Source organism: Pseudorasbora parva, chromosome 1, assembly GCF_024679245.1.
Source record: "Pseudorasbora parva isolate DD20220531a chromosome 1, ASM2467924v1, whole genome shotgun sequence".
Taxonomy (NCBI): Eukaryota; Metazoa; Chordata; class Actinopteri; order Cypriniformes; family Gobionidae; genus Pseudorasbora; species Pseudorasbora parva.
Window position 1 is genome coordinate 2,285,001 of NC_090172.1, and position 12,500 is coordinate 2,297,500.

Below are 12,500 nucleotides of genomic sequence, written 5' to 3' on the forward strand. Positions count from 1 at the left end.
TTACTTGAGTAAAAGTACTCAAAAGTAAATTCCTTCTTTATGTCGCCGCATTATTGTATTATAGTTGTATAAATGCACATTATGCCATCATGGTTTAAGCCAGTCAGTGACGCTCCATCTGACACACTAGCAGACGACTAACTTAAACTCATTTAAATACTTGTAGAAAAGTTACAAAGCTCTTTATAAAGCTGCTGTCACTTTAAGGCCGAATGCACGGATCCAATCCACTGATACACATCTGATATTCTCACACTGTTCACCTTCACTGAAGACAGAATCAACTTTGTTTATGAGAATACTCCACAAAATGAGCATCATAAAGCTCAGGCTAAACCACTGGAGTTGACAGGGCTTCACACACACAGACACACACACACACAGACACACACACACACACACACGCTTTTCTTTTCATAATAGACGTGAAGATGAACCACGCGATCTGCTAAACGTACGGTACGCCGCCTTCACTGTATGTCCTGTGTTTATGCCTAATCAATAATTAACCCAAACATGTTTATTAATGCCCAGAGTCCAGACAAACAATGGAAACCCCACCGTCAGCACAGCTCATTAGCATTTTTCTGAACCTCGGTTTGCTTTCTCCAACTTAAGATGCGTGATTAATAATAACAATGCATGCAAATACAGTCTTTTGATTTATAATGCATGACACCCAGGGGGCAGGAGTATTGCTCAGGTGTGTCACCAGACTGATTAGCCATTCACACACACACACACACACACACACACACACACACACACACACACACACACAGAGACAGACACACACACACACACACACACACACACACACACACAGACACACACACAGACAGACACACACACACACACACACACAAAACAGCATTCTTGAACACAATGAAACAAGAGTGAATCTGTATTCACATGGTAAAAACACCAACAAGTATAACTGAATGAATGAATACAATAAGGTCCCTCGTCATCAGTGAGGAACCTAGGTGTGCTCTTTGATACCAATCTTTCATTTGAAAGCCACGTTTCTAGCATCTGTAAAACCGCATTCTACCATCTTAAAAATATATCTAAATTACGGCACATGCTTTCGATGCAAAATGCTGAACAGTTAGTTCATTCGTTCATGAGCTCAAGGCTAGATTATTGTAATGCTCTACTGGGTGGTTGCCCTGCTCGCTTAATAAACAAACTCCAGCTGGTCCATGATGGATGGATGGATGGATGGATGGATGGATGGATGGATGGATGGATGGATGGATGGATGGATGGATGGATGGATGGATGGATGGATGGATGGATGGATGGATGGATAGCTAGATAGATAGATAGATAGATAGATAGATAGATAGATAGATAGATAGATAGATAGATAGATAGATAGATAGATAGATAGATAGATAGATAGATAGATAGATAGATAGATAAAAAAGATAGATAGATAGATAGATAGATAGATAGATAGATAGATAGATAGATAGATAGATAGATAGATAGATAGATAGATAGATAGATAGATAGATAGAGAGAGAGAGAGAGAGAGAGAGAGAGAGAGAGAGAGAGACAGACAGACAGACAGACAGACAGACAGACAGACAGACAGACAGTGATAGATAGATAGATAGATAGATAGATAGATAGATAGATAGATAGATAGATAGATAGATAGATAGATAGATAGATAGATAGATAGATAGATAGATAGATAGATAGATAGAGAGAGACAGACAGACAGACAGACAGACAGACAGACAGACAGACAGACAGTGATAGATAGATAGATAGATAGATAGATAGATAGATAGATAGATAGATAGATAGATAGATAGATAGATAGATAGATAGATAGATAGATAGATAGATAGATAGATAGATAGATAGATAGATAGATAGATAGATAGATTATTGTAATGCTCTACTGGGTGGTTGCCCTGCTCGCTTAATAAACAAACTCCAGCTGGTCCATGATTGATTGATAGATAGATAGATAGATAGATAGATAGATAGATAGATAGATAGATAGATAGATAGATAGATAGATAGATAGATAGATAGATAGATAGATTATTGTAATGCTCTACTGGGTGGTTGCCCTGCTCGCTTAATAAACAAACTCCAGCTAGTCCATGATTGATTGATAGATAGATAGATAGATAGATAGATAGATAGATAGATAGATAGATAGATAGATAGATAGATAGATAGATAGATAGATAGATAGATAGATAGATAGATAGATAGATAGATAGATAGATAGATAGATAGATAGATAGATAGATAGATAGATAGATAGATAGATAGATAGATAGATAGATAGATAGATAGATTATTGTAATGCTCTACTGGGTGGTTGCCCTGCTCGCTTAATAAACAAACTCCAGCTAGTCCAAAATGCACCAGCTAGAGTTCTTACTAGAACCAGGAAGTATGATCATATTAGTCCAGTTCTGTCAACACTGCACTGGCTCCCTATTAAACATCGCATACATTTCTTACTTACAAAGCACTAAATGGTTTAGCTCCCCAGTACTTAAGCGAGCTCTTAACACGCAGCCCCTAAACCTACCCATCACAGGAAACTTTCTGCATTTTCAAAAGAACTCATCCTGTATGATTTATAAGCTTTTGTATCCATGGGGACCTCAATTTAGGTCCCTACAGTGACACGAGTCCCCATGAGTCTGTGTGCATTCAGGTTGAAGTCCCCAACAGGATTGAAAAACATGGAGAGAGAGAGAGAGAGAGAGAGAGAGAGAGAGAGAGAGAGAGAGAGAGAGAGAGAGAGAGAGAGAGAGAGAGAGAGAGAGAGAGATGGAGCTAGACAAGGGACCTGAGCTGCAAAGGCAATCAAATGCCTCTGCCTTTTCTCTCTCCTCTATTGATTGAGGCTGAAGTGGTGTGTTGGGAGCAGATGAGGCCTGAGGTCCTGCTGCATTATCCCAGGGCAGGATGGGCCTTAAGTGCTCTCGGCCGGGATAAGGCTCCGCATGGCAGGGGTTGTGTACAGTTTTCCTGGCCCGTTAGCTTGGTCAGCAAAGTGTGTGTCGCGCCACACTGCTGGGGACTATAGAGACATGACAACTGGGGCGCGACAAACGGGAGGAAATTTGTTAATTTTTTTGTGTCCATCTCTATTAACCTTTTGAGCGATCCCACTTGGGATTTTTATTTCTACATATGGGATTTAGAAGGTTTAGTGACGTGAAATTACTGCCAAATTCAAACTGTGTTTTGGCTCTTTGGCTTGCGCTTAGCCACACTGCAAAAAATCCTTTTCTTACTCAGTATTTTTGTCTTGTTTTTAGTCAAAATTTCTAAAAATTCTTACATTAAGAAACATTTACTAGACAAGCAAAAGTTATTGTCTTGTTTTGGGAAAAAATAGCTCAAAATGAAGAGAGTTTTTGCTTAAAATAAAATAAATAATCTGCCAATGGGGTGAGAAAAATAATCTTAATTCAAACAGAAAACAAGATGTACTTATTTTAAGCAAAAACTCTCTTAATTGTGAGTAATTTTTTTCACAAAACAAGACAATAATTGTTACTTGTCTAGTAAATGAAATTTTGAAACAAGACAAAAATACTAAGTAAGAAGACCATTTTTTTGCAGTGCGGACCTTATATAATTTAATGGATTGTCAAAAAATGGCACCCACCATTAGTTCCTCAAGTACACTGTAAAAAATTATATGTTCAATAAGTTATGACAACATATGTTTTACATTGTTTTAACTCATCAAAATAAGTTAAGAAATGTTAAACTTTTTTTTTTATTAGTTATACAAGAAGTAACTCATTTTTTAAAGTCAGTTTAACATAATTTAAGTTCAAATAACTTAAACATCCAAGTCGATTGTACTGCAAAAGTTCAAAATTTGCCTTTTGTTTACAGTGTAACCTGGTTGTCTTTAAATTTTGAGTTTATTGAAATTAAAAATGACACTAGTACAGTAGCCGCGAGTGTTGCTGTCAGTCAGCCGCTGGACTGCAGGTAAGCATACACACCGGCTCTAGATCATCCTAAATGGCTCTTTAGGTACAGACAGAGATTAATGAGCAACGTTTGCTCCAGCTGGGAGTGCAGAGCAACAGACGCTCAGCGGACTGACACCGATTGGGAAAGGTGGAAGAATGAGTGCGCTTGTGTTTGGACCGGACCTGTTTGAAAACAGCCACTGTAAACTGGAACGATAAGGAGGATGAAGATGGTCAAACGAACAGCTCTCTCCTCTCCAGCGGCTCAACACCACTATTGATTTTTTTCTTTCTTTTTTGGGATGACTCTTTCTTTTTTGTCCATTGTTAGTGCTTGAAACCAGCGGAGCAGACGAGACGGAAGATCAAAAACAACATTAATATTTAATTACTCAGTGTCTCTTCGAGAAACAGGAGGAGTAAACAGAACAGCAGCGAGATGAAGAGAAATAAAGGGGAACATGCTCTTCTTATTTAGTATTTTTGTCTTGATTCCAGTCCAAATATCTCAATATTCTTAAATCAAGATGCATTTACTTGATCAGTAAAATTATATTTTTGCTTTTTTGTGGGGGAAATATCAAAATGAAGTGAGTTTTTGCTTAAAACAGGAAAAATGATCTGCCAATGGGGTGAGAAAAATAATCTTATTTCTGTTTGGGACGGAAACAAGATTATTTTTCTCACCCCATTGGCAGATCATTTTGCCTGTTTTAAGCAAAAACTCACTTCATTTTGATATTTCCCCCCAGAAAACAAGAAAAAAATATATTTTTGCTTGTCTAGTAAATGCATCTTGATTTAAGAATTTTTAGATATTTGGACTGGAATCAAGACAAAAATACTAAATAACAAGCGCATTAGGAAATTATCTAGACATGACTTCCTGATTAAATAATATATTTTTGTTGAAAAATTGTTAATCAATCAATTAAATAATATATTTTTTATTAAACAAAATTATAAAAATATTTAAATCATCAACATAAATAGAAAAATATAAATCGTAAAAAAAAAATAGTTTATTTTTTTATACCGTTGTCTGAAGTTAACTTATGACGTTCGTGTGGTTTTTAAATGAAAAAACATCATAACTAATAAGTAATAGGCTATTTTCTATACTGCATATTATAACGAGCTTCGACTCCCCCGTGAGTAAAACGTGACAAATTGTTTTGAAAGCGTGCAGGAAAATGGCAACCAGAATGATTAAAAGTTATTTTAATCATTAAAAGTGTGCTTTCACTTTAATTGAGCGGCAGGAGCGTCAGCTGCGCAGCAAAAATAGGCTCGCCGCCGAAACCCCCGCTTCACTGCTGCTCACGCGACACTCCTGCTTGACGCTCACGCGCTGCTCACGCGACGCTCCTGCTTGACGCTCACACGCTGCTCACGCGAAGCTCCTGCTTGACGCTCACGCGCTGCTCACGCGACGCTCCTGCTTGACGCTCATGCGCTGCTCACGCGACGCTCCTGCTTGACGCTCACGCGCTGCTCACGCTTGACGCTCACGCGACGCTCCTGCTTGACGCTCACGCGACGCTCCTGCTTGACGCTCACGCGCTGCTCACGCGACGCTCCTGCTTGACGCTCACGCGCTGCTCACGCGCTGCTCACGCGACGCTCCTGCTTGACGCTCACGCGACGCTCCTGCTTGACGCTCACGCGCTGCTCACGCGACGCTCCTGCTTGACGCTCACGCGCTGCTCACGCGACGCTCCTGCTTGACGCTCACGCGCTGCTCACGCTTGACGCTCACGCGCTGCTCACGCGACGCTCCTGCTTGACGCTCACGCGCTGCTCACGCGACGCTCCTGCTTGACGCTCACGCGCTGCTCACGCTTGACGCTCACGCGACGCTCCTGCTTGACGCTCACGCAACGCTCCTGCTTGACGCTCACGCGCTGCTCACGCGACGCTCCTGCTTGACGCTCACGCGCTGCTCACGCGACGCTCCTGCTTGACGCTCACGCGCTGCTCACGCTTGACGCTCACGCGACGCTCCTGCTTGACGCTCACGCGACGCTCCTGCTTGACGCTCACGCGCTGCTCACGCTTGACGCTCACGCGACGCTCCTGCTTGACGCTCACGCGACGCTCCTGCTTGACGCTCACGCGCTGCTCACGCTTGGCGCTCACGAGACGCTCCTGCTTGACGCTCACGCGCTGCTCACGCTTGACGCTCACGCGACGCTCCTGCTTGACGCTCACGCGATGCTCCTGCTTGACGCTCACGCGATGCTCACGCTTGACGCTCACGCGCTGCTCAGGTGCTGCTCCTGCTTGACGCTCACGCGCTGCTCAGGTGCTGCTCCTGCTTGACGCTCACGCACTGCTCAGGTGCTGCTCCTGCTTGACGCTCACGCGACGCTCCTGCTTGACGCTCACGCGCTGCTCACGCTTGACGCTCACGCGACGCTCCTGCTTGACCCTCACACGCTGCTCACGCGACGCTCATGCTTGACGCTCACGCGCTGCTCACGCGACGCTCCTGCTTGACGCTCACGCGCCGCTCACGCTTGACGCTCACGCGACGCTCCTGCTTGACGCTCACGCGACGCTCCTGCTTGACGCTCACGCGCTGCTCACGCGACGCTCCTGCTTGACGCTCACGCGTTGCTCACGCGCGGCGCTGCTCACGCGACGCTCCTGCTTGACGCTCACGCGCTGCTCACGCTTGACGCTCACGCGACGCTCCTGCTTGACGCTCACGCGCTGCTCACGCTTGACGCTCACGCTTGACGCTCACGCTTGACGCTCACGCGCTGCTCACGCGACGCTCCTGCTTGACGCTCACGCGACGCTCCTGCTTGACGCTCACGTGCTGCTCACGCGACGCTCCTGCTTGACGCTCACGCGACGCTCCTGCTTGACGCTCACGCGCTGCTCACGCGACGCTCCTGCTTGACGCTCACGCGACGCTCCTGCTTGACGCTCACGCGCTGCTCACGCTTAACGCTCACGCGACGCTCCTGCTTGACGCTCACGCGACGCTCCTGCTTGACGCTCACGCGACGCTCCTGCTTGACGCTCACGCGCTGCTCACGCGACGCTCCTGCTTGACGCTCACGCGCTGCTCACGCGACGCTCCTGCTTGACGCTCACGCGCTGCTCACGCGACGCTCACGCGCTGCTCACGCTTGACGCTCACGCGACGCTCCTGCTTGACGCTCACGCGCTGCTCACGCTTGACGCTCACGCTTGACGCTCACGCGACGCTCCTGCTTGACGCTCACGCGCTGCTCACGCTTGACGCTCACGCGACGCTCCTGCTTGACGCTCACGCGATGCTCCTGCTTGACGCTCAGGTGCTGCTCACGCTTGACGCTCACGTGCTGCTCCTGCTTGACGCTCACGCGCTGCTCACGCTTGACGCTCACGCGACGCTCCTGCTTGACGCTCACACGCTGCTCACGCGACGCTCATGCTTGACGCTCACGCGCTGCTCACGCGACGCTCCTGCTTGACGCTCACGCGCTGCTCACGCTTGACGCTCACGCTTGACGCTCACGCGACGCTCCTGCTTGACGCTCCTGCTTGACGCTCACGCGACGCTCCTGCTTGACGCTCACGCGACGCTCCTGCTTGACGCTCACGCGCTGCTCACGCGACGCTCCTGCTTGACGCTCACGCGCTGCTCACGCGCTGCTCACGCGCTGCTCACGCTTGACGCTCACGCTTGACGCTCCTGCTTGACGCTCACGCGCTGCTCACGCTTGACGCTCACGCGCTGCTCACGCTTGACGCTCACGCGACGCTCCTGCTTGACGCTCACGCGCTGCTCACGCGACGCTCCTGCTTGACGCTCACGCGACGCTCCTGCTTGACGCTCACGCGCTGCTCACGCTTGACGCTCCTGCTTGACGCTCACGCGCTGCTCACGCTTGACGCTCACGCGCTGCTCACGCGACGCTCCTGCTTGACGCTCACGCGACGCTCCTGCTTGACGCTCACGTGCTGCTCACGCGACGCTCCTGCTTGACGCTCACGCGACGCTCCTGCTTGACGCTCACGCGCTGCTCACGCGACGCTCCTGCTTGACGCTCACGCGACGCTCCTGCTTGACGCTCACGCGCTGCTCACGCGCTGCTCACGCTTGACGCTCACGCGACGCTCCTGCTTGACGCTCACGCGACGCTCCTGCTTGACGCTCCTGCTTGACGCTCACGCGCTGCTCACGCGACGCTCCTGCTTGACGCTCACGCGCTGCTCACGCGACGCTCCTGCTTGACGCTCACGCGCTGCTCACGCTTGACGCTCACGCGACGCTCCTGCTTGACGCTCACGCGATGCTCCTGCTTGACGCTCAGGTGCTGCTCACGCTTGACGCTCACGTGCTGCTCCTGCTTGACGCTCACGCGCTGCTCACGCTTGACGCTCACGCGACGCTCCTGCTTGACGCTCACGCGCTGCTCACGCGACGCTCATGCTTGACGCTCACGCGCTGCTCACGCGACGCTCCTGCTTGACGCTCACGCGCTGCTCACGCTTGACGCTCACGCTTGACGCTCACGCGACGCTCCTGCTTGACGCTCACGCGAAGCTCCTGCTTGACGCTCACGCGCTGCTCACGCGACGCTCCTGCTTGACGCTCACGCGCTGCTCACGCGCGGCGCTGCTCACGCGACGCTCCTGCTTGACGCTCACGCGCTGCTCACGCTTGACGCTCACGCGACGCTCCTGCTTGACGTTCACGCGCTGCTCACGCTTGACGCTCACGCGCTGCTCACGCGCTGCTCACGCGACGCTCCTGCTTGACGCTCACGCGCTGCTCGCGCGACGCTCCTGCTTGACGCTCACGTGCTGCTCACGCGACGCTCCTGCTTGACGCTCACGCGACGCTCCTGCTTGACGCTCACGCGCTGCTCACGCGACGCTCCTGCTTGACGCTCACGCGACGCTCCTGCTTGACGCTCACGCGCTGCTCACGCTTGACGCTCACGCGACGCTCCTGCTTGACGCTCACGCGACGCTCCTGCTTGACGCTCACGCGCTGCTCACGCGACGCTCCTGCTTGACGCTCACACGCTGCTCACGCGACGCTCCTGCTTGACGCTCACGCGCTGCTCACGCTTGACGCTCACGCGACGCTCCTGCTTGACGCTCACGCGCTGCTCACGCTTGACGCTCACGCGACGCTCCTGCTTGACGCTCACGCGATGCTCCTGCTTGACGCTCAGGTGCTGCTCACGCTTGACGCTCACGTGCTGCTCAGGTGCTGCTCCTGCTTGACGCTCACGCGCTGCTCAGGTTCTTCTCCTGCTTGACGCTCACGCACTGCTCAGGTGCTGCTCCTGCTTGACGCTCACGCGACGCTCCTGCTTGACGCTCACGCGCTGCTCACGCTTGACGCTCACGCGACGCTCCTGCTTGACGCTCACGCGCTGCTCACGCTTGACGCTCACGCGACGCTCCTGCTTGACGCTCACGCGACGCTCCTGCTTGACGCTCACGCGATGCTCCTGCTTGACGCTCAAGTGCTGCTCACGCTTGACGCTCACGCGCTGCTCAGGTGCTGCTCCTGCTTGACGCTCACGCGCTGCTCAGGAGCTGCTCACGCGATGCTCCTGCTTGACGCTCACGCGCTGCTCACGCTTGACGCTCACGCAACGCTCCTGCTTGACGCTCACGCGATGCTCCTGCTTGACGCTCAGGTGCTGCTCACGCTTGACGCTAACGCACTGCTCAGGTGCTGCTCCTGCTTGACGCTCACGCGGTGCTCCTGCTTGACGCTCACGCGCTGCTCAGGTGCTGCTCCTGCTTGACGCTCCTGCTTGACGCTCCTGCTTGACGCTCACGCGACGCTCCTGCTTGACGCTCACGCGACGCTCCTGCTTGACGCTCACGCGACGCTCCTGCTTGACGCTCACGCGACGCTCCTGCTTGACGCTCACGCGACGCTCCTGCTTGACGCTCACGCGCTGCTCACGCGACGCTCCTGCTTGACGCTCACGCGACGCTCCTGCTTGACGCTCACGCGCTGCTCACGCGACGCTCCTGCTTGACGCTCACGCGCTGCTCACGCGACGCTCCTGCTTGACGCTCACGCGACGCTCCTGCTTGACGCTCACGCGACGCTCCTGCTTGACGCTCACGCTCACGCGCCGCTCCTGCTTGACGCTCACGCGCCGCTCCTGCTTGACGCTCACGCGACGCTCCTGCTTGACGCTCACGCGACGCTCCTGCTTGACGCTCACGCGACGCTCCTGCTTGACGCTCACGCGACGCTCCTGCTCCCGGTGTGAACGCACTCATTGATTAACATGGGTGCCGGAAAAAATCTGCGCTGCTCACGCTTGCAGTGTGAAACGGCCGTGATCCCGAATGAACCAACAAATAAAGGATTCTCCAGCCTGTGACAGCATGCTAAGGTATGTTCTGTTAGACACACACACATAATCGATACAATCTGTAACAATGCAATACCATCACATATAACATATTTGACTCACCAGAGCTGGACAGTATCAGCTCATTTACTCCAGTCCTGTACTTGAGGACACTCTTTGAATATCTGTACTGGAGTATTATCTTTTCTGGAAACTTACGACTAGTTGCTTGTACCTTTTGTTTAAGACCAGTTGGCCTAGAGTGTTTGGTGGCATCATGTGTCAATCAGTCCTCAGCTCCTCACCTGATTGGCTGTCTCTCGCCGGGGTCCCGCCCCAGATGGAAGAGCAGCGGGAGCAGTGTGTGTTCCTCTTGTGTGTGTGTGGTGACTCCAGGAACCTCCTGACCAGGGCAGAAGTTTATTCCCTAAAGATAACAAGAAGAAGAACATTAATGCACCTCCTCACACCAAACTCACATGATCCCTGCACAATTCAAGAACATGTCGATACAGCGTTTTGAGTCTACATCACACTCTCCTAGTGTGTATGCAAATGTGTTTTCATGAGCCGCATTTAGACACGTTTGCAACAATATTCAAATATTTATCACAATATGTCTCTGGATTTGAGCCTGTCGTCATAGAACGAGCAGAACTGAAGACGCACGTGTGTGATGTGTCTGTGTTAGTGTGTGTCTGTGTTAGTGTGTGTCTGTGTTAGTGTGTGTCTGTGTTAGTATAAGAGTGTGAGAGAGTGTGTGTCTGTGTGTGTGACGTGTGTGATGTGTATGTCTGTGTTAGTGTGTGTGTGTGAGATGTGTGTCTGTCTGTGTTAGTATAAGTGTGTATGTGTGTGCGCATGTGTGTCTGTGTATGTGTGTGAGTGTGTGTGTGTGTGTAAGTCTGTGTGTCTGTGTTAGTATAAGTGTGTATGTGTGTGGGCGTGTGTCTGTGTGACGTGTGTGTGATGCGTGTCTCTGTTAGTGTAAGTGTGTATGTCTGTGTGTGTGTGAGACGTGTGTGTTTGTATGAGACGTGTATGTGTGTTTGTGTTAGTATAAGTATGTATGTGTGTGCACATGTGTGTCTGTGACGTGTGTGAGATGTGTGTGTGTGTGTCTGTGTGTATCTGAGATTTGTGTGTGTCTGTGTGTGAGTGTGTGTGTGTTTGTGTTTCTGTGTTTGTGTGTGTGTGAGAGAGACGTGTGTGTGTGTGTGTGTGTGTGTGTGTGTGTGTTTGTGTGTGTGTGTCTGTGTGTGTCTGTGTTTGTGTGTGTGTGTGTGTCTGTGTTTGTGTGTGTGTGTCTCTGTGTGTGTGTGTGTGTGTGTGTGTGTGTGTGTGTGTGTGTGTGTGTGTGTGTGTGTGTGTGTGTGTGTGTGTGTGAGAGAGAGACGTGTGTTTGTGTTTGTGTGTGTGTTTTGTGTGTATGTCTGTGTGTGTGTCTGTGTTTGTGTGCGTGCGTGCGTGCGTGTCTGTGCGTGTGTGTGTGCGAGAGAGACGTGTGTGTGTTTGTGTGTGTGAGACATGTATGTCTGTGTTGTCCTCTGGGATCTGGGAAATGAGACGAGCTCCGTCTTAATATCTGGTGTTCAAGAGCACATGTTTGGGGGGTCATTTATAAGGGGACTGTGACCACATAAAAGAGTGTGTTGTGTCACCCAGGACACACACACACACACTCTCTCTCGTGGCAGCGACAGAGGGTCCCCTGTGATCTGGCCTGCGATGCGCTCTCTGTCTTTTGAAGCTGTGTGTGTGTGTGTGTGTGTGTGTGTGTGTGTGTGTGTGTGTGTGTGTGTGTGTGTGTGTGTGTGTACTGATCTTACAGTCCCAATCCCAGAGGTTTGAGAGCGCTTCAGCCGGAGCTCCATTAATAATGCAATACACACACACACACCAAACCGACCCACCATATGCGTCCTTCAGTTGACATCTCCCTCACCTTCCCTTAATACCTTTACACACACACACACACACACACACACACACACACACACACACACACACACACACACGCTTAGCATGTGCAGGAGGAGCAAATAACTTGGATTTGTTGATGCTCAAAAAAGCTTAATGTAAAAATATTCAGGATTAAAGTCCGCATGAAATGGCAGTCAAAGGCAATTTACCTTCCGTCACGTGAACTCCGGGATATTCAATGAGAATGGGGGAAATTCCCACTATTGTCTTT

General features: G+C 50.2%; 1 protein-coding gene across 1 annotated transcript in view; it reads right to left on the bottom strand.

The window, feature by feature from the left end:
• Positions 1-12,500, bottom strand: part of galns (galactosamine (N-acetyl)-6-sulfatase) — a 59,830-nt gene that overhangs the window by 5,096 nt on the left and 42,234 nt on the right. The window contains exon 12 of the mRNA XM_067452109.1: positions 10,612-10,733. Coding sequence (XP_067308210.1) covers positions 10,612-10,733 — 122 coding nt within the window. The remainder of the gene's footprint in view (positions 1-10,611; positions 10,734-12,500) is intronic.